The sequence below is a fragment of the Sesamum indicum genome, linkage group LG1 (assembly GCF_026168435.1).
Source record: "Sesamum indicum cultivar Baizhima isolate 11 linkage group LG1, ASM2616843v1, whole genome shotgun sequence".
In the NCBI taxonomy this organism is placed as follows: domain Eukaryota; kingdom Viridiplantae; phylum Streptophyta; class Magnoliopsida; order Lamiales; family Pedaliaceae; genus Sesamum; species Sesamum indicum.
Genome location: NC_142657.1, coordinates 20,747,812 through 20,773,656, shown reverse-complemented (window position 1 = coordinate 20,773,656; position 25,845 = coordinate 20,747,812). Strand labels below are relative to the sequence as shown.

General features: G+C 35.4%; 3 protein-coding genes and 1 non-coding gene across 7 annotated transcripts; 2 read left to right on the top strand and 2 right to left on the bottom strand.

Moving 5' to 3' along the window:
* Positions 1-521: 521 nt before the first annotated feature.
* On the bottom strand, positions 522-16,833 carry SMC5 (structural maintenance of chromosomes 5). Of its 2 annotated transcripts, none has more exons than XM_011089731.3 (31): positions 16,704-16,833; positions 16,514-16,578; positions 15,594-15,771; positions 15,347-15,500; positions 14,705-14,778; positions 12,657-12,806; positions 12,452-12,556; positions 12,221-12,366; positions 11,511-11,622; positions 11,268-11,423; positions 10,986-11,107; positions 10,750-10,894; positions 10,595-10,660; positions 9,811-9,939; positions 9,631-9,729; positions 9,334-9,499; positions 8,990-9,135; positions 7,425-7,488; positions 7,217-7,341; positions 7,018-7,095; positions 4,951-5,023; positions 3,700-3,803; positions 2,631-2,747; positions 2,464-2,541; positions 2,104-2,203; positions 1,933-1,987; positions 1,612-1,660; positions 1,444-1,531; positions 1,279-1,351; positions 931-1,034; positions 522-833 (listed from the first exon to the last, which is right to left on the bottom strand). In XM_011089731.3, the coding sequence occupies exons 2-31, from the start codon at positions 16,552-16,554 to the stop codon at positions 772-774; spliced, it is 3,159 nt and encodes a 1,052-aa protein (XP_011088033.1). In that variant the 5' UTR covers positions 16,555-16,578; positions 16,704-16,833; the 3' UTR covers positions 522-771. The 2 variants fall into 2 exon arrangements, with proteins under 2 accessions (XP_011088033.1, XP_011088042.1); XM_011089740.2 differs by having other exon boundaries at positions 16,699-16,775.
* A 400-nt stretch (positions 16,834-17,233) lies between these two features.
* On the top strand, positions 17,234-19,413 carry SIG4 (sigma factor 4). Of its 3 annotated transcripts, none has more exons than XM_088879376.1 (5): positions 17,234-17,770; positions 17,942-18,175; positions 18,257-18,397; positions 18,632-18,815; positions 18,895-19,066. In XM_088879376.1, exons 1-5 carry the CDS (start codon positions 17,303-17,305, stop codon positions 18,930-18,932), a joined length of 1,065 nt encoding a protein of 354 aa, XP_088735502.1. In that variant the 5' UTR covers positions 17,234-17,302; the 3' UTR covers positions 18,933-19,066. The 3 variants fall into 3 exon arrangements, with proteins under 3 accessions (XP_088735502.1, XP_020548719.1, XP_020548722.1); XM_020693063.2 differs by having other exon boundaries at positions 17,236-17,770; positions 18,632-18,832; positions 18,926-19,413; XM_020693060.2 differs by having other exon boundaries at positions 18,632-19,413.
* A 174-nt stretch (positions 19,414-19,587) lies between these two features.
* TRNAG-UCC (transfer RNA glycine (anticodon UCC)) lies at positions 19,588-19,659 on the top strand. Its single transcript has one exon. It is a non-coding gene; the product is annotated as a tRNA-Gly (tRNA).
* Positions 19,660-20,095: 436 nt separating this feature from the next.
* On the bottom strand, positions 20,096-24,646 carry LOC105169335 (uncharacterized). Its single transcript, XM_011089720.3, has 5 exons — positions 24,203-24,646; positions 23,306-23,383; positions 22,629-22,728; positions 21,318-21,460; positions 20,096-20,544 (listed from the first exon to the last, which is right to left on the bottom strand). The coding sequence occupies exons 1-5, from the start codon at positions 24,524-24,526 to the stop codon at positions 20,320-20,322; spliced, it is 870 nt and encodes a 289-aa protein (XP_011088022.1). The 5' UTR covers positions 24,527-24,646; the 3' UTR covers positions 20,096-20,319.
* Between the last annotated feature and the right edge of the window lie 1,199 nt (positions 24,647-25,845).

The window sequence follows — 25,845 nt, the reverse complement described above, 5'->3', positions numbered from 1 at the left end:
ATTTGATCATAGTAATTTTAAATACAATATAGAAGATTATTTTGTTAATTAATAGTCAAAAAAGGGTTAGAACCTGCAAAAAAATCATGCTCACTTCCACCACCCACGAGTACACCCCACCTCCCATTAATTTCTGATGAAAGGGAGGTTTTGTGCAAGGTTTTAGAAATCACAGGAGGCTTTTTACTTATTTTAAAAACACGAAAGGATTTTTAGCCATTTTTACAAACACAGGGGTGGTAAAATGCAATTTGGGCTTTAAAGCACAAGCATTTATTTCCATGCAACGATATTGAAGATCATCAAACAATCCACTACAATCACTCTTTGCAATCAATTTATATAGTTCTTTTAATAATTAGAGATAAATTTATTAGAAATATAATCAATAGGTAGTTATGTATAAATTCATACTAGGAAAACTACAGCATGAAAAAAGGTCACACTATGGCCAAAATATTAAAACTAGAAATAGAACAAAATTTCAAATTAGAAGTTAATTGGCTGATTTTCGCAAAAAGTGAAGACAAAAATGAAGAGCTCACATCTCTGAAAGGTTAGTTAAAGGACAATCCTTACAATTGGGAGACCAATAGAGTGCTACAACACAGTACAGAGTGGCATGGGCTAAATTTCAATTAGTCCTAAATTACAAGAATTTAACCTGTGCCAGCCAAAAATCATCCACATTTACATCATTAAGAACACTAAAACTCTCCATCTCGTGTCCGATTGTTATGGACAGTGAACATTGGGGGACGCATAAGCCCCTCAGCAGCGGTTTTCCCCCATTGGGATTCTGACAGATCCCCAATTCTCACCACCACTCCACACTGCGAATTGCCAAAAGAAAAACAGCCTCTGTAAGAGATTTTAATCACAAACGACATGATAATATTAATGTTACTGAGATTTGATTGATCAGGGAACCTTTTGACGGCTGCTCGATCCAAGGACCATTCATCACAGTAAGAATGCTGCAAGCATCACTGTACTCTAGATTTGGCAGCAATTTTGGAGTAAGCAAGAAACACCTGCATATGAGACCATCTTATGCAATTCCGGTTCATTTGGCAGCAAATTAAGGTTGCCAAAACGAAAATGACTACCATCATTTCCAAGAAAAAGCATGAACAGTTCAATGTAAGAGTTTCAATATAAGCTTGACCCACAAGGTGAATTAATGCAGTTGTCATCCTAAATCTACTAAGCATAATTCACATGGAAGGTGTCTTCAGTAAACAATTAACCAAAAGAAGTAAAACAGCAATCTCTTACTGTGGCGTATTTGGTTGGCTGGCTGCTCTGACCAACTGCTGAAACATTTTCCTCTCGTTTATTGGGTCCATGCCTGGGGAATAATAAGAAAAAAATGATTATTGCTATCATTCAACAAATGCATACTGCTGTTGAAAACTTCAAGGATCATAAACTCGAACCAACCTTGATTTATCTCATCAACTACCCTAAATGGGCAGTTTGTGAGGTCTTGTAAAGAGACGAGGTAGAGAATAGTTGAAACTGAGCGCTCCTGGAACACAGTAGTGCGTTAGAAGTTAGAATATGTTGATTGAAAATCATGTACATAAAAAATATAGCGTAAGGCTATACCCCTCCAGATTGGTGATGAGCACTTAAAACCTGAAGCTGGCTCGTTTGCCTGGTCATAACAGCGGAACCATAAAAATACAAAAGAAAAAAATAAACATCGAAAGAAGTTGGAGACTATAAGGAAAAATGCCTGCATCAACCCGAAAAGAAAAGTAAATAATCTGAATTGTGTCAATGCAAATTAGCAACACTTTGGGTGATAATATTTTTGTAGGCACCAGAAGAAACAAGAAGTTTGTTTCTTGATAAAAATGAAAAATTTCTATGCGAATCACTTATTGTGCTTTAACACAGACTAAGGTAGACAGTAAACTCAATCACCTGAACTTGACTTTTATCAGGATCCCATATTGATCAAAATCTCTGTCATGTTCATCTGAAAATTAAACAATAAATCAAAAAATTGAAAACACCTGAAATAAAATGTTAAAGTAATGTATGGCATTTAACTAGATGGCATGAATGAAATGATAAAGAAAATTGTCAAATTACCTAAAGACACCTCGCCTGCAACAGCCATTTCTTGGAAATTGTGACTAAAAGTTTCATTAATCCGAGTAACAAGGCTTCTCAACATTGGGAGCCAACTTCCCTGAAGAAAATTCAGAACCCGAATATTTCTAGGTTGTCATACGGTGGATAGGTATACTGAGTATAGTAGAGAAATCAGTTTCCATGTTGTAACCTCCAGTCTCTTATATCTTTTTTTGTCAATAATTCTCTTTTTTCCTTTGGAGGGGGGGGGGGGGGGTCGAATGTCATGGCCACAAATTTGAAGATGGCACATAGAATAAACAATCAGCACAAATGCAATGGTGGTATAACATTTTCAACAATGATCCATGACTTAACCTTCAGCGCGTTGATCTCATCTAAACGGATATTTAATTCCTTTTCATCCATTTCTTGCTTATTAGTAAGCTCTTCAATCTGCAAAATTACCATTCTAGAATAAGAGCATCGAAGCGAGTAAAACAAACAAGCATTACAAAACATACTTATCCACAAGCAAAGCAAACCTTTTTTTGACGACTTTCATATTCCTCCAAAATGTTATGATTAAGGAAAAGAATAGAATTGGCTTCAGATATTGTATCTTGAATTGCAGCTTCCAAATCTTCAACTGTAGTAGGCATCTGCAAGTTGTATTTCATACTGAGCACTAGCAAATTCCAAAATAGGACTCATAACTGAAGAAGCATGCAAAGCAAGACTGCCAATCAACTATAGTAGTGATGGACAAACCAATTCATTCAAAGTGCAAAAACCACAAATTTGGTGACTTAACCAGGCTTCCCAAATAAAAGACTAATTTTAGAATGAACGCATCTTTTTACAGGAGAACCAAATTCTGACACCAGTACATTGTTTGCACCAGATCTTTTCCTTAACATAGAAATTCAACAAATCTGTTCATTAATTTACTATACAAAATGTGTTCAACACTCTAATAGATCAAGTTATCTTCGAGAGAAGGGCGCTCTGCTTGAAAGTCGGGAAAAGACAATTCCCCTACTCTCGGTAAATTTACCACTTGGCAGCTGCAAATATAGGTTCTTACTTTGAAGTGAATACACAAAACAAAATTTCTACATGACAAACAGTATGATGATCCCAAATCAGTAGCATGGAACATAAGGAAAAAGTTTGAATTCACATGAGCAGTTGGCAGCCATATAACAAAAGAAACCATGCCCTGAGCTGGTAAGTTACTTGCAGAAATTTGACATGTCTCCAGGCAAGTACTAAATACTAACTACTTCAAACCACGCCCAAAGTTGAATCTGCATGCAAACTTTCCTGGACCTCTGTTCTTTTTTTTCTTTTCTTTTTCCTTTCTGTTCCTCTTTCTCCCTTTTTCTCTGCATTGTATGAATCCAGTTGTCTGAAGATTTTCAGAAATCACTAGTTTTTGCCGAATTTCTCATTTCAGTGTTAAAAACTTATTTGATAATAGTTTAGCAATCCCAGACATTGATTCCTTTCTTTCATGGGTATTCCAACTTTCAGAGGTCTTATGATGGAAATGCCTAATTTATTTAAATTCCTCCATGCATGCAACATAAGAACTTCAGTCAGAACACAAACCTCCAGGAAGGCCTGCTGAAGCTCAGGAGTAATTGGAGCAATGGATTCTGCATGTTTCTTGGCAACTGACAGCTGCTGTCGGCAATACTCTGTTGCATTCTTACCTAATCAAACAAGCAATAGAAATTATTAAGCGAAGAAATAGCCATCCTTCTCAATGCCAATTCTACTTTAAATTGTAACTGCAGGCACTGAATATTAGTCAGTCACGGGACCATTTGATAGGCCATAATTTTTACTTTTCGGTAATCAAAAAGCCAAGTAATGACTATGTCATATGTTTTTGAATCCTTTAAACACAATCTGAAACTGTGGAACCAAGTCTATTGGTGCACAAATATTGGAGTTGATTAAGTGATCAATGTGATTAGAGTTTTCACAAGTTATAGTTCTCTAGAAACCAAAAAGTCATTGGTTTCACTGGCAACTTTGAGTAATAACTTAGCGAGTCAAATCTAGACAATAATGCTTTGCACAGCAGAATTATCTCCATCTTTTACATTCATAAACTAGCACATTATTTTTCTTTTCTAATTCTAATGGGACACACAGTTGCAACATAGGTCTTGACAAAGTATAAACAATAACCGTGACAACCAGCAGGTCTTACAGAATTTTACTTTAGCCTGATTCTGGGAGAGGATGCTCCCTCCATAAAAAAAACAATGCTGGGTTAACAGCAATGCATCTCCTATTCAATCGGACAAGAGTCAAATTGTAGAATTTGCTAAATTACATCCCTCATATGAAAAGGAGCCGACATAGTAATCAATGCATGACAGTCCGTAAAGCATTTCTGTTTCCTTGATAAAAAAAATTTAATTGACTGGAAGCTTTGGAGTTTTTCGGAGTCTCACATTAAAATTCTTCATTACTGACTTTACCTAAGGACCATTGTTAATATAATCAAGCCTCTTTCAAATGCTTTATTCTACATGCTACTAGTAAGAGAAGGGTGATTTTGGAAAGTGTTATAAAGTTGACGTTTTTCTCATATCTTCCAAAATACAATGAGATAGAGGGAATCCTGTCGATTTAACCTCTTGCTCCTTTTTCTTTCATGGTTGGTGTTATTGAGTGAGTGGCTTGGGCTGAGGGCTACATAATTTATGTTATTTTGTCAGGCTCTCACTTTGAGATGATCTGATGCTTTCTAATATAAACCAAAGGACACATAAGAAATATATAATGAAAATCTGGGAGAAAACTTCAGAACAGAATAATTTAAAAGATCATGCAGAAAAAACTTACATTCGTCAAAGTATAATGATGCTTGCAAGGCAAACTTCTCTTGTTGCTTTGCATTGGATTCCATCTCCTTAATCTATAGCAAAGATCAAAGCATAATCACACTGATACTACAAAAACAATAAATTGAGACAATGAAGTAAAGAATTTCTTGGACATACATTCTGTAGGCAACGCACTTCTGTGTAATTGACTAGGAAGTTGTTACAATAGCCGACCACGTTGAGTCGGCAGAACAATTATCAATTGAAAACACAAGAAAACCAAGGTGTTTATTCTGATTTAGATTGGCAAGGCATTTACTTAATCCATGATAAGGGTCCACCAGCAATTGCCCAATTACTTTCTATGACCTCATAAACTCCAAATTAGATCTTGCCAAGCATGCCTAATTCATGTGGCACAGCTGAGAACCCAAGAATATGAGGTACTATATCCAAATCCCATCAAAAGTGTAGGTCTTTGTCCTTCTATATTCATAATACTTGATTAGCTGATCATTGGTAGAAATTGATAGTAGTTGAAGCTGATTAGTAGAATTTGGTTATTGGCAGTGGTTGATAGTTTGATATTGTTAATGATCATGCTTGATATTCCTGACAAATTTATGTGTATAACTATTTTCAATGAAAAAAGGAAAAACTTCAATACAGATCTCAAGAAGTCAAACAAAGCAACAACTGGGAAAGGAAAAGAAATAGAAAGACCATCAGAAGAGCATAGAACCAAGATACTGAAGCCCGTAGGGGAAAAGTTCACACAACCACCACTAAACCATTACAAACTTGGTGGATTTGAGCCTTCTAAGGGTCAATAAAAACACAAGAAACACCAGGAAATATACAAGTACCTCAGAAACAATCAAATTCAAACACACATAGGGGTACGGAATCATCCTTTTATGGTGTTACTAAGAAATCCGCCAGCTAGAAGTTAGATCATCAAAGGCTTATATTGGCAGCAAGGGATAGGGGCTCCAAAAAGTTTCAAAATGTTATTAATGACATTGGTAGCAAGGGCTAGAGATCCAAAAGTTTCCACGTGAAAACCTAGTAAACTCAGCACTTAGATCCACTCAGTTTATAACAGATAGAGGCTGCTCAATAACTTAAAGATAGTCCTCCTCTACACTGATAAATCACCTGCTAGAAACACTCAACCTACAAAAAGGAAATGAAAGTTGCTCCCACACATTATGCTTTCTTAACAAGTGTTTCAGACTTTAACAAAAAGGAAACAGTAGGTAGCAGAACCAACTTAAAATTTGTTAGAGGAAAAAAAAGAAGCCATTTCAGAAAGGAACAAAAGTGAATGTGGCAATAGTATCTGCAAGAACATTGAAATAATACATTTCACAGAATCAGCAAAATTAAATGTCACAAAATGGCTATACTCAGAGGTAACTGTTTGTAGACTACATATGCTGAGCTTACGAGTCATGCCAATTCAATTACGTAAAAGAAATTCATGTAATTAGGTATGGCACCGGGGCGGGTTTGCCAAAATCCGAGACCCAACCAGCCAAGATTTTTCTGGACCTGAACCGGCGGGTTGGACAAGCTAAACCTAGTTAAAAATTTTAAAATATTAAAAAATATATATTTTTCAAAATAATACTACCTTAACTTTATAAATACGAGAAAAAATAATATTCAAACATTAATTTTTTTTATAAATTTATATGGACATATTTTAGCCTCTAAAGTATTAAAACTTTCAAGATGTATGTTACCTATGTAAACATCAACACTTAAAACGATTTTAAATCATAATTTTAATTTTTAAAGAGTATTATTCTTTTGTATTTATATCGAAGTACAAATAAAATATACATTTTTTTATATATGTGTAAATATGCTTTATATAATATATAAAAGATATTAAAAGAAATGGGTCTTATCAAAAACACCAAGACCTAGGACCCGCCCAGGGACCCTCTAACATCCCTAAAATAGTATATAATACTAGTAGTTTCTAGTTTTTTATTTTCTTCATAACCTTAGACCTTTTCCAGATTTATTAAATAATAAGGCACACATCTTATCATCAAAATCAACAACTGGAGCATACCTTAGCTTCATGTTCAATAGAGCACATGCTAGCTTCAGCAAAACTTCCTCGGTAAGCAACAGCTTCAGTAAGTAAATTCTATCAAGACAAAGCAGTGAGGCAAAGAACCCGCGTTAAGATAGACAAAGGTCACAAAACTAGAGAGACCATCACAAACTGCCTGAAGGACATTTAAAGGAGTTAAAACAAAAATTCCCACCTTAATCTCTATAGCACATTGGAATCGTTGGATCTTTAATTCTTTAACCTGGTCAGTAAGCTTTGCTATTGCAGCATCTGGGTCGTCCTCCCTTTCTATTGACTTCAACTTCATTCTCTTTTGGTCTAAAATTACGGAAAATTATTTCCAAATACGCATGCATAGTAATTAGATCCTTTTCTACAAAACAAAAAAGTATTTTACTTACTGACAAGGTGTTCCATCTCCCTTCTCCTTTTCTTCTCGCTTTGTATGATGTTAACAATCTCCTCCTGAATGATTATCATCAATTTATCAACCCATGTTCATGAATATGCAAAGAAGAGAGCACCTCATCAACTGTAGAACTTTTGTCCATAATAAATTGAAATAGTTTGCGTGCACCCCCCCCCCCCCAAAGCGCTCAAATAAAGCTCCTCTCTGTATCTTCTCTTCTATTGCCATTTCTTATTCCCAAACCTGATGGTGCTCAAACTCTTTCATCCTATCACATAGCCAATCCATCACAATGCCCATGCTTTACCAATAGGTTAAAAATCGAAATCAGCCAGAAACACCTACAATTTATTCTCAGGCACTAAAATACAGCAAAAGTTTGACTAAAACTCTTCCTTTTTCAGCATGTTATTTGCAAATCCTTTAACAAACTTGTTCGGCACTTACTGCACACAAGTCTACCATAAAACCTATAGAGGCTGTACAAGAGTAAGATCCAGCATCAAATACTTTCCTAAATTCCTGGCAAAGGTGATAACCATTTCCAGATACCCTCTTAATAATAATTTGTTTACCTCATATGACAGTATGTAGCAAGAGCCTCTTCCTACATTATTTTTGCCCTGGTATTCCCTTTATACATAGATTGAGTTGCTAATAAGTATACATGTAAAGTCATTCCATGAATGATTGGTGGAACACACAGTTTCCATAAATCTTTTTTATTTTTCCATCCTACTTTAATTCTTCAATCAAGAATAAATGAACTTCAGAAAGCCTCGAATATGCTTATCTAAAGGTTTTCAAAAAACAAGTAGTTTCGGCAGGTACTATGAGCAGCAGCACTTAATAACAAATAGGCAAAATATTATTTATACTTTTTTCCCTGTCATGGCCCAGGTACAGGGAGAGAGACTTTTTGCATAGTACACCAAGCTGCATAACAAATAGGCAAAATATTATTTATGCTCTCTATTTTGATTATCACAAGGAAAAGGCATGAACAAAGATTCATGTTTGCCCTTTTTTCTTTTAAATACAGTCCACTCAGAGTGAGCTGCAGTCACCTCCCCATGCTCCCAAGAAAGCTGTTTTATCATACTTGCCCTTGACTTGAACATCCACCGACATTCAATTTAAACTATAGAAATTAGTTCCATTTTCCTATGAGAACATTTACCTTAACATAGTAGTAAGATATACGGAGTCCATTGCTCAAGAAAACACATTATTGCCAATGTGGTGCCGCTACAGAGCACAAAGAACTCACACTTTGCATCTCTATATGCACCAATACACTACTTTCAACCAAAGCAACACACACAAATGAATATATATATACATATATATATATATATGAAAATATATTTCGTTCTGACCAGTAAAATTTCTAGACTAGCCAATAATAGGAATAAAAGATTCAAGGTTGTATTGGTTAAACTTGAAAAGTAATACTTTTTGTTCAACAAAAGCAGTCAAATAAAGTGTCCCTTTCAGCACGCTCAGAGAGTAGCAAGCGTAAGGAATAAAGTGCCATCTCCATATGTATTCACTTACTCGTTCACGCTGAAGTTCAGCTGCTTCATCTTCCTTCTGTCTTAAGGCAGTTTGGAGAGCTCTCAAATTTCCATCTATGGTACGAACGGTCTCCTCCACCTCTGTTTGCCTCAATTTGACACTCTCAATTTCCTTAACATCCAAATCTGAAAAGGAAGGTAATATAGAGAAACAGTAGAACCTTAATTAATCTCAGCTTTACTTTTTGACAATCAAATTTGATCTTTTTTTAGCAAAATTCGAGTTTCTTAGGAGAATTATTTACAATGATCTGTTTCCTTCGAGATTAGAATGCTAGAGAATTAAAAGTTGTTAAACTCAGCACACTATTTTCAGAAACATACTGCATAAAAGTAGACGGGAACGATCGACTGATTCAACATTTCCAGACACATGATTCCCATAGCGGGATCTGAGCCAACGATAATGATTTTCTGGTGTCCAGACATCCATAATTCCCAATCTAAAGACCAGATCAGCCTTCTCATCGGTTTCTTTGGACCCAATGTACTGAAAAAAGAAATCATTAAAATATCAGATCGAGAAATGAGAAGCTCTTGTTCATTGACCTTCCTGGTTTTAATCTCTGATCCTGCTAAAGAGTATATATGAACACATGAAACAGAAAAAAGTAAGCATACTGAATGATCCAATCCAAATTGACCGATCAAAACTTCTTTGACAGCATGAGGAGCTTCAAACACTTGATCAAGCCTGGAAGATATGCCAAGTTTACGCATCTGTTTAATACAGTCAAACAAAAGATCAGCCAATGATCAACAGAGCCACAGTGATGAACTTCAATGAACTCAGAGCATTACTTCATCAGTTTCTTGAAAGGGTTCCCTGCAGCCACCTTCATTCCTGACATGATTGATAACAGGAACATCAAAGGACCTCAAGTTTTTAACCAGTAAATCTCGATCCTCAGAATCCTGAGTAATAAAAGCCTGAGGAGGTAACCAATCAGGAAAAGAAGTCGATAGATGAACAAGAGAGATGACTAAGCCATGCATCATATGACTCATGATTCAAGCTAACAGCAGAACTACCTGGCAGTATGCAGGACTACAAGTTAGAAACTAACATGCTAAGAAGAACAGAATAGGAAAAATTAATGTTTATACTTACAAAAAAGCATATAAAACGACTTATCATTGAAAATAGAAGGGCAGAACTCAATTTTATAATCAATCCTTTCCTTTTCATTTATTTCTTATGAATGTTCTCACTGCAGAAGCATTTCGTTACTGCTCTAAGTAGCGGCACCTACCAGCCCCCGTGACGAGCGTACACTGGGTTTGAGTTGGACCCTCTAAACAATTCCATAGACTTATTTTCCATTTCAATGATTAGACACTCCTTGTCACCTTCCTGACTTTACAATTTGATTTGATCCCAAGACTATGGAAGACATCTACAGAACATTACAATTGGAATCTTAACTCAAAGGTTATTCTTTTTTAAAGAATATTCACCCCCTACACTATTTCCACAGGATAGATGAGCATTACTTTTTACTTGGTCAAGTTCTGCAGAACAGCATGTCTAAAAGATGGGAAATATAACACAGAATAGTGGGAATTTTTTGCAAACCAGAATTACCTTCCATATGTAATTGGCAACATGACCCTCTAGGTAGTCTGCATGAAGCCGATTGGCGACATTTACCTGAACAGGCAGTCCTAGCAGTATTTAAATAAAGATGTAGTGGATGCAAACAAATACTACATATTTCATCTCATTTTTCATTTATGCACCTCGAGCAATACAGGACCATAAACTTCCTTATTGAACTTGTCGCGGTGCTCCTGAACCCAGTGATAAGCCTCAAATATCTTCTCAGCACCAGAATTCTTTAATGCTTGTAAACGCTTATTGTTGGCGTTCTCCATCTCTCTCAACCTTTGGGGGTCATACAGGGAATAGGAAAAGAAGGCTTTTAAAATGGTCAAATATATAGATAAAAGATAGTTGAACAATGTTTGATATTGACCTATCTGCGCACTGTCGGAGGATCCCTTTATGATGGCTTAAGTGTTTCTCTTTCTCCTTCTTGTGAGATCTAATCTCTTTTGCAGCCTCTTCAAGCTCCATAATCCTAGCACTTAATTGTTCCTGGATACAACATAGAAAACAAGGAGAAGAATGCACTTAAAATTAGATACTTCTTGCAACAATTTACCGTGACTAATAAATATTATAGCATTAATATCCATTTTAGCATCTGTCATCGCCAGAGATTTAGCCTTGGTAGTATAAAGAGAGTTAAACCCACCATCTTGTGCTTTGGAGGTTCATAAGGAGGAAGATTAGCAAGTTCTGCCTCTGCAGTGGCTAGGTCTTCTTTAACCTTAGAGATTCTTTGTTGACGAGATTCTTCCTGACGCCTCAAATCTTCCACATCATTGTACTTCCCCTGAATTAAAACTCCCTACAAATGGTAAGACAAAATATAGAGAGTTAAGTAATTGTTGAAACAACATGAGCAATGAGAAGCAGGTAAATGATGACAACATACCAGACGATTATAATTATCAGAGAGCTGCATACGCTTCTTCATATTGTTATCTAACAAACCATTAATCTTTTTCAATGCAGCTTCTTGTTTTGCTTTCTCGCACTTTTGTCTCCTGAGAAAAAATTATTTAGGCAAACAAGAGCAAGAAATAGCTAGAACTTGATCAAATGGAGGCACTAAAAATTAAACATAACAACAAACTATGCAAATCATAGTTGATCGAGATCAACAATCAAAAACTCAATTTACTGACTTGGCAAATCAAACTGACGGGATCAACATTTCAAGATCAAGTGAATAATAAAGAACCAAAAAATTTACAGAGATACCAAACTCCTGGAGCTTGACTCATGCTTGGTGTAGCTCATTCAAGATTTCCTTTTAAAGCTGAACCACGTTCAAACACACAACTCTGAACCTTTTAGGTAATTCAAAAAATAAAACAGTCTTGTGCTTTAATGCAAGTAGTTCAAAATCATCCTTAGCAAAAATAATTATAGTTATACAACTATAAAAGAGTTTATGCAATGGTGACATGATTCAAATTAAGTGGATGTGACATACTTTCTGTCTTTAACCTCATCCATGGTAAATTATTCGCCTCCGTTGAAAATAGAATAAACTTTTCCAAGGTTGTACACATTAGAGATGGTCCAGTCAACTGTTAAATATGTCACAAACTGGAAAAACTGTTAAGCAGATTAACTCACTCAATAGGCTCTCTGAGTTCATTCAAAGCCTTGGCCGCTTCATCTAGCTTCATCTTTGCATCCTTCTCCCTGTTTTTGAAGTCTATATATTCGGCCTTCTTGATATCATACTTCAACCATGGCAATTTTTTCCTCATAGACTCAGCCTGGAAGCATAAGAGTGATCTATCAACTCATACATCAATCGACTGTCCCATTGATGATGACAAGAGAAAAGAATGCTGAAGAAACCTTTGCTAAGAGATCTTCTCTTTGGCGAACACGTTCAACATCTCTCTCAAGTTCAGCATTAAGAGCCTTTAGTTGATCCAGAGATCCTTTGTTGCTCTCAACAGCCTATTATAGATGAAAAGAATCCAAACATTTATTTTATCTCCTAACAGTATATTGTTAGCTAAGGAAATTGTGCAACAGAGCACCACATAAACTGACTTACTCTTTGAAACTTCTTTAACTCCTGACTCTTCGTGATGAGAGTCTGATGCTGAATAGGTAATTGAGGATCACCAACAGCTTTTTCAGTTTCTTCAAGGAGTTGCACTGGAGTTAACTTTGCAAACTCACAAACTCTGTCTTGTGGTAGAAACTGAATTCATTCCAGAGAAATGCGACCATAGTTTAAATGCTTAAAATATATTCAAATAAAGGAAGACAATATTGAAACATGACACATGAGAATAGATGTTCCAGAAATGAGGTAGCTGCACATAAAGATCAAGGAGGAGAGAAGCGAATGGTGATTATTTTGGGGCCAAGCAGAAAGAATGCTTATTACATAGTACATAACTGCAAATCCATACAATAGCATACACTCCTACAAACACAAACATACATATACTCATTATTCACATAGACATATGTATGTACATAATACATGCTGAGAGGAGAGGGATCGCACCAACAATTAACCAACCACCATTTCTTCTTTAAGCACATAGATCATAACTATATTCTTAAATCTCTGCAGTTTTGATCAATCAGCTAACGAAACTACATCAGTGAACCAACTTTCAAGTATCAAGAACTTGATAACTTTCCTTCCCTAGAAAAGTCTAGATACAGATATCCTGGGGCACATGTACGATGAAGCCAGTACAATAACTAGGACAAAGACGTCTCTCTGAGCATACAAAAAAGAATACATAAGTAGCCTAAACTAGGAACACAATCAAGAGCAGAGCAGAGCAGAAAAGAAGTTCAAACCGAAAATTACAGTATGCACGTAGTAAACAATAACAAAATCACATTATTTATTCTCACCTCACTAGCTGAAGGAGTCCTGCTTAAGTGGTGCAAGTATGAGTCAAGTTAGGTTATGAAAATATTGTCCTGGGTTTTGAAACTTAATTACATGTCTGCAGAAATGTGACAATTGGCTAAAAGTTATATTAGGATAAACATAATATGCATTTCGACTTGCTATTCCTGAGAAATACCCTGTGTTTACCCTCTTCAAACTCCCTCAACAGCAAAAAGAAGAATGGACCACCCACTTCCGGTAATAATTCTGCATTCTGGAGCTTTAGTTTCTAGTTTTTCACTTTCACCTCAAAATTCAATCTAGAAAGTCTGTTCAAGGTCTCTGATTGAAGTACTAAAAGTAGGTGCAAAGTATAACATAACTGGATCCAGCTAGGTATTGACAGACTTCTTGGAGAATAGAACTTCACTGTCAGATAACTGTATAACATGACTGCATAACATATAGGAAATGCAACCTCAAATGCTGACATTATGTGGAAAAAGGATATCCATTCCCATTATCCCAATATATCCCAAGAGAGTACACTTCTATAGCACATCCTTGTTTTTTAGTTCTTCACTGTGGCAGCCAAGAAGGTCAAAGTAATATATAAACTTTTAAAGTTTGCTTCATCGAAAAATTCTACTGTTATTTTCAACAGGTGATTCATCGTTTAGGGAGAGTAATTCATGGTCGCACTAGCAACTAAGAGCTGCCGCGGAAACCTACCTCATTATTAGGTATCATTTAGTAAGAAACTAGGTATCATTATCGTCAAAACAACACCACACAACTCGAAATTAAGAATCATGTGACATAATACAACTACAAAAAGCCCAAAGAATGACCAAGTGACATTTTCACATAATGCAAATGGTGGATGAGGCTACATCTGATTAGGACATGAGAAACATACAAGAATGATATGTTTAACTAAGAACTTCTTCTAAACCATAGAAGAACCAAACATAATAATGTATCCTCTGACATAATTTGCTATGTTTACCGAATGCCCTTTGTGGGAAGACATTGCATGTGTTCATGGTATAAGAAATATAGGGAAAATGAGTAAATTTATGAAGATGATAGAGAAATGATAAAATTTTTTGCAACGTTAAAGTTTATAGGAAGTAAAAAGTATTTGCACCAATTACAATAAAGAAATGAACATTTTCTTTGATAACTGGATTCATATGCAGTAGACAAAAGATACATAATAAAGCATTTTACCAAGAACTTACTTGAGTCAAATTATTGACTTGGATGTTGAATCTTTGAATTACTTCATTAATGTCCTTTTTTCCCACTACTTTGCCTGAAGAGATGTAGAATAAGAATGGCAATACACACATCAAGGACTCTTTTTCAACAATTCATCTCAAAGTAATGCAAACCCAGACATCCATAAAGAAAACCTTAATTCCATCTCTGTATGCATCCTCGCATGAGTAGCATCACTAAAAATTACTCATCCAGGTAATATCTTCAAGTTTTTACAACCAACAAAAAGGTTTGCGAAAAGCACTACGATACATATAAGAGAGCTAGAGTATCATTGTTTAGCAGTAAAGCTCAAGTTACTTAAAGCTTCTCTAGGAAGAAATCCCTTAAGGCAATTGGTATACTCATCTACACTTGAATATGGATCTTCTTTGATAAATTGGTGAATTTAAAAGGATTTCCAATCTTCCGGAGTAAGAGAACTGATTTTGAGTTAAAAATCACATATTCCTTTGTGCATCAGACAACTGGACTGAATACATCTTCCACTCTATCCCACACCTGGTTTCTAGAATCATTTGACATAAACAGAAGGGATTGCCCGTATAGGCTTGAGATCAAGTATCACTCATGGATGATCAGATGAAAGATACAAGATTTACCATTAAACAGCCACTCAGACTTGTTACGTGTATCTATTTTTCTTGTAATGGTAATTGGCTCCTCCTTGCTTTCTCCTCTCAAAGAAATCTTAATATACCCAGATTCCTCCCCACGCTTCACATAGGCTCCAATACTGGTAGCCCTCCCCAGAAGCTGCACAATTTATTTTTTAAGAAAAATTCTGTCATAAATACTGCATATGCATAAGAAAGGAATAAATAGACAAATGATAATGCTTGTTTTAACCTGAGGTTCCCCTCCAAGTCCTAGTGCAATGGCACATACAAGAGAACTTTTTCCAGATCCATTTGGTCCAATAACCAAATTTAAGCGCGAGCCTGGCTTGCAGGTCATTTTATTGAAGGTCATGAAATTGCAGAGTTCAATTTTAGTTATATTTCCTGGCACGTAGTCATCATCCCCCCTGCATATGAACAGAAGGAAGCGAACTCATGAAATGAGAACAAGATATTTCAGGCAAAATGTGAAATGCTCCCATAATTTGTTTGTGGATCTATGGCAACCAAACTTCAAGCATTCCCCTAAATGTTCAAACCAATGAGAGGACAATCACAAAAACGAAGAAAAAGAAAAAAGGACTAAAACCTTGATCTCTTGAAGGGAGCCCAAAAAAAATAATAAATAAGGAAAATTGAAAATTAAATGCAATTTTAATAAAAATTTATTTGAAAATGCAAACTTTTTAGTAATTCACGCTGCAAAATGGAGAACCTCTGCAAAAGAGTACTTAAAATTGTAGTTATTTGTCCAAAAAGAAAATGCATGTAGATTTTAGTTTTAGAGGACCAGCAAGTTGCAGCAGAAGAACAGGAGAAAAAACAATGCAATGTACAGAATCACCATCCCCTTAAAATGCTGTTCACTCGTTCTAGTAGTCAACAAGAGCAGAAAGTCACTGATATACAATCAAGCACAAAACCACAGTCTCATCGTTATTCTTCTGATCAGCATGAGTAAACTATAAGCAGATGAATTACCGAATAACAAACACATATACTAGTGCTCATTGAAATGCGAGAAATGCGGTGAAACAAGCATAGCAAAAGAGGACAGCCGGAGCAGGTAGTACTAGTAAAAAACCAGAGTAAACCCCCTCTGTCTAAAAAATTGCATCTTTAGAACAAAAACCAGTTAGAAGTGTAAACCTGGAAATTTTCGGCCTTTTGGGTCTCGGCTCCTCCGGCATCGGTTTGTTAAATCCTCCCGCAATCTGCAATTCAAAACAAAAAACTTCCCCGAATTTAGGTACAAGGACTAGGGCTTTTACTCCGAATTGTGCGTGCGTGTTTTTGGGGAAGGAAGAAAGACGATTTGGAAAAGACTGAGTAACCTTACAGTGCGTGTTAGAGTGTGGGAGAAATGGCGCCAAAGGGGGAGCACGTGCGAGGTAGTATCTATTCTCTGTGTGGGGGAGCTGCAAAAAGGAATTATGCTATTTAAAAGGGCTGAAACTGTAAAAAGATATATATTTTCTGAGCTTTGATAAAGATCCCATCCAATACCAACTCCCTAAATCAAGAACTAAAAGTGTTATTTAGTCATAATTAAGTGGCCCAATTGTCATAATTAGGAGTCAAGAATTCAGTTTTGATCTTCATCTTCGAAAGATAAAAAATCATATTAATCATACTTACACTGACTTATTATGGTGGAAGGTGGACAAAAAACAAACCATAATTAAGTTGATAAATTTTTATTTGATTTTTAGAGTCCATAAAATTTAAAGATAGAGCAAAAAAACAAAAAGAGTGGAGAGGAAAAAAAGGGGGTAGCAAGTAATGGTAGTCCATAGGTTAAGACGAAAAAAGAAAAAACACATATACAAAGTGGAGAAATAAAAATATCTAAGTCATTGCAACATATAAATCAAAGCAAGTGAAGTATAATATCTCCAACACTCTTTGGTCTCCCACACCATTACTTGGAATTGGAACATGTATATGGCCATGGCCATATGCTCATGTTCAAAGCAATCACCAGCATTGCCAAACATCTCATTCCCCTATTATTCTACCAAATCATTTCTCAAAGTTTCAAGTTATAACACCCTTCCAACATACACTCAATCTCCATGCAATCATACTTGTAGCTATACAGTCCAGGAAGATGCAATAATAATTCATAGTGCTTGCACTCAGCACCTTGCTGTAGCTGCAGCTGCAGCTGCACCGGCTCATGATATGGAGAAGTTGTTGGATTTAAAGGGCAGTGAAAATGATGCGAAGAGGGGGCGTTTTTGGTGCAATGAAGTTGCAGTCAGAAGGAAGAGAAGACGAAAATTAAGGACATCGGAGCGTGTGAAGAATGATGAGGATGGCAAGCTCGTGTTTGTGGATAAGAAGGAAGGAAAATCCAGGTTCATGACCTCTAAAGAAGAGGCCAGATTTTCTTGGTACTTGAAGGTATATATGTGACTGAGAATTATCCAACAATGAGAGCGAGCTCTTTAAGTTTTGAGTAATTTCTATAACCGGAGTTGCTTTCTTTACTTTTTGACCTGTAATATGGTGTGTGATTTACCCTTTTAAAGGATTCATGAGGACACAAATTCATTAGAGTATGACTTGCAACAGGAAAGAGCAAGAATTGTGGCTGTGAAAACAGAACTACTAGCAGAAACAGGACGACGTGAAGTATCCTCAAGCCAATGGGCCAAGGCTGCTGGAATCAGCCAGCGGAATCTGGACAGGATTCTGTGCAATGGAAGAGAGTCGGAGGAGAGAATCACTAGTTGCTACCGCAGACTCGTTGTATCGATTGCTTCTTCGTATCAAGGCAAAGGATTAAGCTTGCAAGATTTAACTCAGGTCTTGATGCATTTTCCAGAGTAAACTGGTTTCATTATCGTCATTTGAGCTGATTGAATACTTATTCCTCATTATAAACAGGAAGGCAGCATTGGGCTACTACGTGGGGCGATAAAGTTTAATCCCGAAAGGGGTTATAAGTTATCAACATATGCTTACTGGTGGATAAGGCAATCTATTACCAGAGCCATTGCAAACAAGTCCAAGATTATCAGATTACCGGTAAGCCATACGTTAGTTGATGATGGTTCCTCGAGTAGTAATAAATTTTGACCCTTGAGCATGCAGTATATTATCAGGGATCGCGTATGTAATCATTCTTAATCTTTATGTTGCTTGTTATTCCACATGGCTTTGATCTATTTATTAGTTTCATATCCAAGTTACTTAAGTCCGAAGTCCAAGATTTTAAGATCATAATCAGTGAATGCACTGTTAGCTTTCCATGTTACACAGGGCAGCATAAGTGAACTGGTGCCAAAGATTTGCGAGGCTAATGCTGCGTTAAGCAGAAGGCTGCGAAGGCCCCCTACGTATGATGAGATTGCAGAAGCTATTGATGCTAATAGTTCAGCTGTAAGACTTGCGATCGAAAGAAACAGATCCCCGATTTCTCTTGACGAAGCCATTACCAGCCAAGGTTGCATGTCTCTGCAGGTTCTTTCCACTCCAGTTTTGTATATAATTCTTCACTATTTCTATTTCTACAATTGGGACAGGCATAGAAGAACTCGTACACATCGTTTGCAGGATATAGTTGCAGGGCCAGATGAGATAACTCCAGAGGCAATGGTGAAGAAAGATCAGCTGAAACCAGAAATCCAAAAGCTGCTTAAGCCTTTGTGTGACAGAGAGGCACACATCTTGAGACTGCACTATGGGTTGAATGGTGAGACGCCGTGGTCGTTTGAGGAGATAGGAAGGGTGTTGGAGCTCTCAAGGGAGAGAGTTAGGCAGATTAACTCTGCTGCATTGCTGAAAATAAGGCAGACGAGCAAAGTAGAGGATCTGAAGCACTTCATATAGTTTATCCATATACAAAGAATGATACAGATAGAGATATTCAGAGTTGGGAAACTGTAAAAATTGTATTTGAATGCAAAAACACTGAAATGTTAGTAAATATTCAGAAGTGGTTGTCCCTTCATTGGGTGACTTGCTTTTCATTTGCTTAGAACAGATGACGTTGCATTTGTTTCATGGTGGAAGGAAATAAACTAATGCATACACATTCTGAACTTTTGTTTCCTGTCTTTTGTCAATTTGATTTTCTTCAGTTCTATACTTTCATGACTAGTTGTGCAGATATTTCGTTTTTGACATCTACATAGAATAGAAATGGCTGGTAGAATCAATTTTGTGACAAAATATTACAATAATAATTATTTCTATTCTGACCTTGAGAGCATCAAGCGTTTGTAGTCCAACGGTTAGGATAATTGCCTTCCAAGCAATAGACCCGGGTTCGACTCCCGGCAAACGCACCTGTTGTGTTTCCCAGGTTTTTGACTGTGAGTGGTGACTTATGACAAAAACTAACTGCAGCATCCCATTCTTTTTTTTTGAATTTCAGTGTTCAAATATCAGTTTCTTTTTCCCCCTTTCGGAAACGAAACGCCAATTAGTTTCACTCATTAGATTTATAGAACTTTCTTGGCAACTTTAGGAGATCATTTTCCATCACTGGGCATCAGATGCAGTGAGTCGAGGTCTGCCCGATTTATATGCATATCTCTGTCAGACAAGTGGTGACTGCAGCCGCATAAAAGTACACCTCAGACAACTAGACCCCTTATGGGTCTATTGCTTGCCTCAAATCCTCTATACCCGTGTTCCCTGCAACCCAGACTGACTGCTAGAGAGGTGTCAACTGTATTTCCACCAGCTGAATATTAATGGACTTATACAGAAGAGGAAAAATTTGAACATTTAAGTCAGACTACTGATTTCTTCCATTAAAATTTGCACCCTTCCTCGAGTTCAAGGAGTAGTAAAATGGGATGCCAGCCTATAAGCATGTTCATACAAACATCCTTCAACTAGAAAGGAGCAAGAGATCTTCACCTTTGAGTTGTAAACCGAAAATGGCATAGCTTGGGTATGCAAATTGGAGGTAGCTATGTACTGTTTGACAAGGCCAATTCTCATTCGTGCTTTTCTGTTTCCGGCTTATGTAGGTTGTGAAGAATGTACAGGGAAGCTGACGACAAGAATATACATATGGAGTAGCTTAGTAAATCTGTCCCTGTTGTTATTGTGACCATCTTGCTCCTCTCGAACATCTTTACCAGAAGGATCATCACAATGACATGTCCCACTTTAGTCTTTAATTCATCCAGAGAAGAAATCTTCATCCACTTTGGCCTCTCCTGCACGTGGATAGGAGTTATTAATTTCAGGGAGATAATCTATTAAGAAAGTGCAAGACAGATAATGAAATGTGTTCAACAATCAAGGAGGAAAATCAAATACAAAATTATACAATTTTGCGTGGTTCGAAGATGACCCTACTCCAAAAATCACTAAAGTCTCTTACTAGGGTGGAATTACATACAAATGCAATAGAGAGCCATCATCAACTATTTATTCAACGCTGTTCGTAAAATATAGCAAAATTATAATTTTATCCTAAACACAACGTTAGGTCATACTTCATACTCCAATAAATCTGCATACTGGGAGTTTCTCTGAAGCATGTTCTTCGTTCATGATAAGAAGGGATAACTTTATAATAGAAATACTTTTTTTGCTCCCTGAATGCAGAATTAAGCCAAACAATCCACATTAATCAGATAACAAGTCTTGGGTTTAACAGCTATTGCTTATTGCTCAATTGCAAGCGCTGCTTGGCATTGTCTGCGACAAGGCTAGCTTCCTATTTTTTGTTGAATGTGAAAAAACTTCTACTTTTTTACTTTATTTTGATAAGAGAGTTGTCATACATCTGCCTTTACCACGTTGACAGAAAATTGATGCCACTTATTTGTAACCCTGGAGACTCAGGATAAGAGTCTGCTTCTATAGTTTGATTCACCAAAAATTAGTATGTGAAAGGTTTCACACAAACAGATAAAAGTGAAATGCGGAACTTTGAAGTAGAAGAAGATAAAATTTGCATAAAAAGGAAATGGAGGGATAATACCTTCAAAGCAAACATGCCAAATAAGGAAGAGCCCGTGAGTGCACGATCAGTACTAGGAGGCACATCAGCAGACACATTTGAAATGAATAGCCCGTACAAGCCCATGCCAAATATTAACATGACAGTCCCAGCAAGATATACATCTGAATTGACAAGAACCCACACATTCAGTCACAAAAGAGATGACATAACTACATACCTATATTCGTGCAAACTTATAAATTAGAACTTAAACTTTGTATTGTAATATTTTTTTATAAATTCATTGAGCTGTACAAATGTGGGCTTTAGTTTGAGGGAGCAGGTTTTCTATTTAACCATTCTACCTTCGATTTAAGTTTTAGAAGACGGGGCATTTAAATTAGGACGTCGAGTCTTAGTAAATATATATATACTATATTAATATTTTGTATCTATTATAATAGCATGAGCTACTTGCAATGGTGAAAATTGCTTAACTTTTTTCGCAATGACTAGAATAATTCAATTAAAAATATATGCATATATAAAGTATGAATAAGCAAGAAATATTTTATGTTGCTCAACTTCTTCTAAAGACAAAAATATAAGGAAGATTTAGATTCGTCACATCGAATTCAATTCAAAGTGAGGCAAATTTGGTTTGGTCATAGACTTTATATCTTGAATTGAAAATTATTTAAAATTTAACCATTAAAGTAGCAAATAAGTAGAGTCGAGAAAGAATTAATCTAGACTAAGTATCCATATCAAGCACATCTATATGTATGTAATGTATTATTTTTATGTTTATGTGATGCATGAGTGTGCATGAATATATGCAATAAGGAGGGGGAAGATAAAAAAGGAGCAATCTTTGATATTGAAGGATTAGCATAAGTATAAATATTTCTAGTACATGCGTTTTTGTAATTATAATAGGATATATACGTATAAGTGCACTGTATTATACTAATAAAATTTTGTTGTTTTTCAATAATATTCTCTCATCACGAGAATGAAAATATTTCTTAATTTGTTGAATTTTATATTTAACACTATTATACATGAGTTAATATCTTTTTAAGAACACTTGCAATACATATATTGTTTGTACATTCTACTACTATGTAAACGAGGAAAGGTCAAGAGCATAGTACACACACACACACACACATATATATATTATATACCCGTAAACCCCGAAGAGGAGGCAAGAGGTTATAATTGAGTGCAAAAATGAAACTATTGATCTCTATAACAAGATAACAACGAGGTTAAACACCTCCATAACAATTACATTAATAACTGCTAAAATCAACTTTCGATCTCTAAGAACTTCAAGAAACTCACCAATAGCTTCAACTAATCGGAGAACCATTTTTCCAGTATGGATTCCTTTGACACAGCTTGTCCAATATACTTTATATGCATCAAATATGTAGACACACCCCTACAAAAGTTTACATATCATTTTGAATAAATCTTTGTGAAGTTGCAGATGAGACTTTGTAAGACAAGCAATGAGATAAATTTAGTAAACAAACTAATAGTTCATTGATGCTCATATAAGATTTTGAAATTAAGTAATACTCTGGAATGTGAAAGAACTGCATTGTGCTTCTCTGTTCCAGAAAACTTATAGCTTCAAGCAATGAGTCAAACAAGTGCATATGGGCATTTTATCAGAGGTCAAGATCCAGGTTGTGTGACAAATGGTCACAATTTAAGTTGCACCTTAAACTTCAATTATCACAATATGCCTTTCACATTGAAAACTTAAGAGCAGCTAGCTTTGCTTTTAATATATTCACGTATGCCACAAACATATTAAACTTAATGAATTAAAAATATTCCAGGTGAAGTTTAAATAACAACCACCAATCACAAAATTTAAAAAATACAAGTACACAACACAAAAGAAATACATATCTAAGCTCAGTGATAGTGGGACTGTTATATATCCTACTATTTGAGCTGATAGTTCAAATAATCATAAATTTAAAAAGAATTCCTGAAAGAAGTATTACATTTAGAAAGCATAACAAAGAACCTGCTAACGAACCCCCAACAGCCAGAAGTGCCAAAAAGCGGAAGTCAAATATGACCTGCATAGATAGAGAAAATCCACATCGTTTAAGTTGCTTATTCACCCTCAATGAACTAATGACAACCGCGGGGGGAGAATTAATAGGGGCTAAAACCAAGCTGCCCCTTTGAAAATTGAAATAGGCACAATACCCCTAAACTTAAAAAGGTCAAAAAGGAGCCTTCATATTTTGAAAACGCAACATCTAATCCCAACTGGTTTTCATGGTTTGGCATGTATATTACCTACGTTGCCCTGAATTACTAGTTAAACAAGCTCAAATATTCAATAACCACTTAGTTTTGTTTCCTCCCCAATCCCAACATGCTAAAAAAATGAGGCATACTGAGGCTGAAGAAAAACAAAACTAAGTGTGAGTTGAATATTTGGGCTCTTGGTCAATAGTTAGTAACAAAATGCGCGAGTAAATAACACAACTAGGCGAGGGTTTAGATGTTTCTCTTTTTTTTTTTTGTTTCCCTTTAAGTTTAGAGGGTTCTTGTAGTATTTCAATTTTCACAAGCGATTAATCTGGAATTAGCCTATTAAATAAGGGACGAGATGGAAAATGTGCATATACAATTGTAAATGCACTCTGGAAACAGTATAATATCCAATATGCAGAATTGTTGAAGGGTTGAACTTTTGGAGAAGCTTAGTTGTGTTCTTATTGTTCTTTAGGCCTTGTCAATTGAAATTGCCATTTCCACTTCACGTATATCTTTTCTCCACGTAATAAATCGTCCCATGAATGATGCGAAAACTCGTCCAGAAAACACAAAGAAAAGCCATCCAAACTCCAGCAAAGCCGAAAGCTCATTCTAAAGATGGAACTTACTCTTTCGATGGTAGACTCAGTAGACTGTACAAATTGCACAACCGGGTTTCCATTTGGATTTGCCAAAGCATAATTGTATGGAAGCTCTGGCGGAGTCAGGGGCTCAACGAATGGCGCTCTCGGAGACGACCCTTTTGTGGATACACCGAAATTTTCAGTTTTTGTTGCCGATGTCGATTCTTGCGAAGCTGATGATGATGAAGAGGAAGGACTTAAAGAAGCAAGTGAAGGTGAAAGCTTTCTGCGCGCTTTTCTTGAAGAGTGTGGAGTGGATATACAGAGGGAGAGAGGATTGGCTGAAACTGAGGAGGAGATCAAAGCCATTGAAGAAGCAGTTGAAGAAAAAGGGCAGACGAAAGGGGATTTTCTTCAAGTGGAAAAAGAAAAACACTTTTTGTGGAGTGGATGAAAAATCCCTGTTTACATTTCGCAATCATTCTCATGGCGGGCAGCGGATTTATGCTGACGTTGATCATGACTTCTGTTGGATCATTCCCTGTAAGAAATCAATCCAATTGGAGAACGCGGTATCCATCAATAACTTTTAAACTCACATGTAATATTAAACAAAAGGGTAAAAATAAATTCTAAAATTTATCATAATTATAAATATATTTTTATCGTTTAAAAAATTATATTATTATTCATGTAACAAACATATTTATAATAGAATGTCATGATAATATTTATTAAATATTAATTTTAAAAATTATTTATAATTTTTTAAATAATAATAATATATTTGTAATTATAACACCTCGTAAAAAAAATTATCGTAATTTACCTAAAAAAACTATAATTACACTCATATTATTTAAAAAATTATAATAGTACTTTGGTGATGTCAGACACAATCTACAAATACTCTTTAAAATGTTATCTGTTAGTGATATTAATATGTAATAATAGATATTTTTGAATTGTCAAGTTTGCCATCAACTCAATAATCATACGTGTCATATAATTAAATATAAATTAGGGGGACTTTTGTAATTTATCATACAAAGAATCTTATAAATTAAATATAATAATGCTTTAATAATTAATAGGAATCTTTTGTAATTAGTGCAATGAGTGTGTATCGTCATTAATTGAAGTCAAATTCTATAATATTATTAAATTACATTGATAATTACAATAATGTACAAAACGAGCCAATATAATTGATACACGTGGAATGAATAAGGCCTTGACGCGGAAGAGACACATATGGATTGGAGGATATTATTTTAGAATTTGTAATCTTCAAGTATTTTGTAATATTTTTATATTTATATGACAAGTAATTGATTTTTTTTTTCCAATTCTTTCTATACATTATAATATTACATATCTTTTTTATTTTATATAATTCTTTAATGTATTATTTAAACAAATTATTATATTTGTTAAAATTATATTATTTGATTAATTTTAACATAAATAAAAAAGGCATAACACAGGTTGGAGTCATTAGCTGAAATAATGACTCAAAGCCATTTTTTAAAAGAAAAAACACTAACAATGTGTTTGGATTTGGGTTTTAATTATTTTGTTTTGTGTTTTGAAAATAGATAAAGAAAAATAGAGATAAGTAAGTGTGTGTTGAAAATAGATGATATGTTTGAATTTGTGTTTTGGGGTAATTTAAAATATTTTAAAAT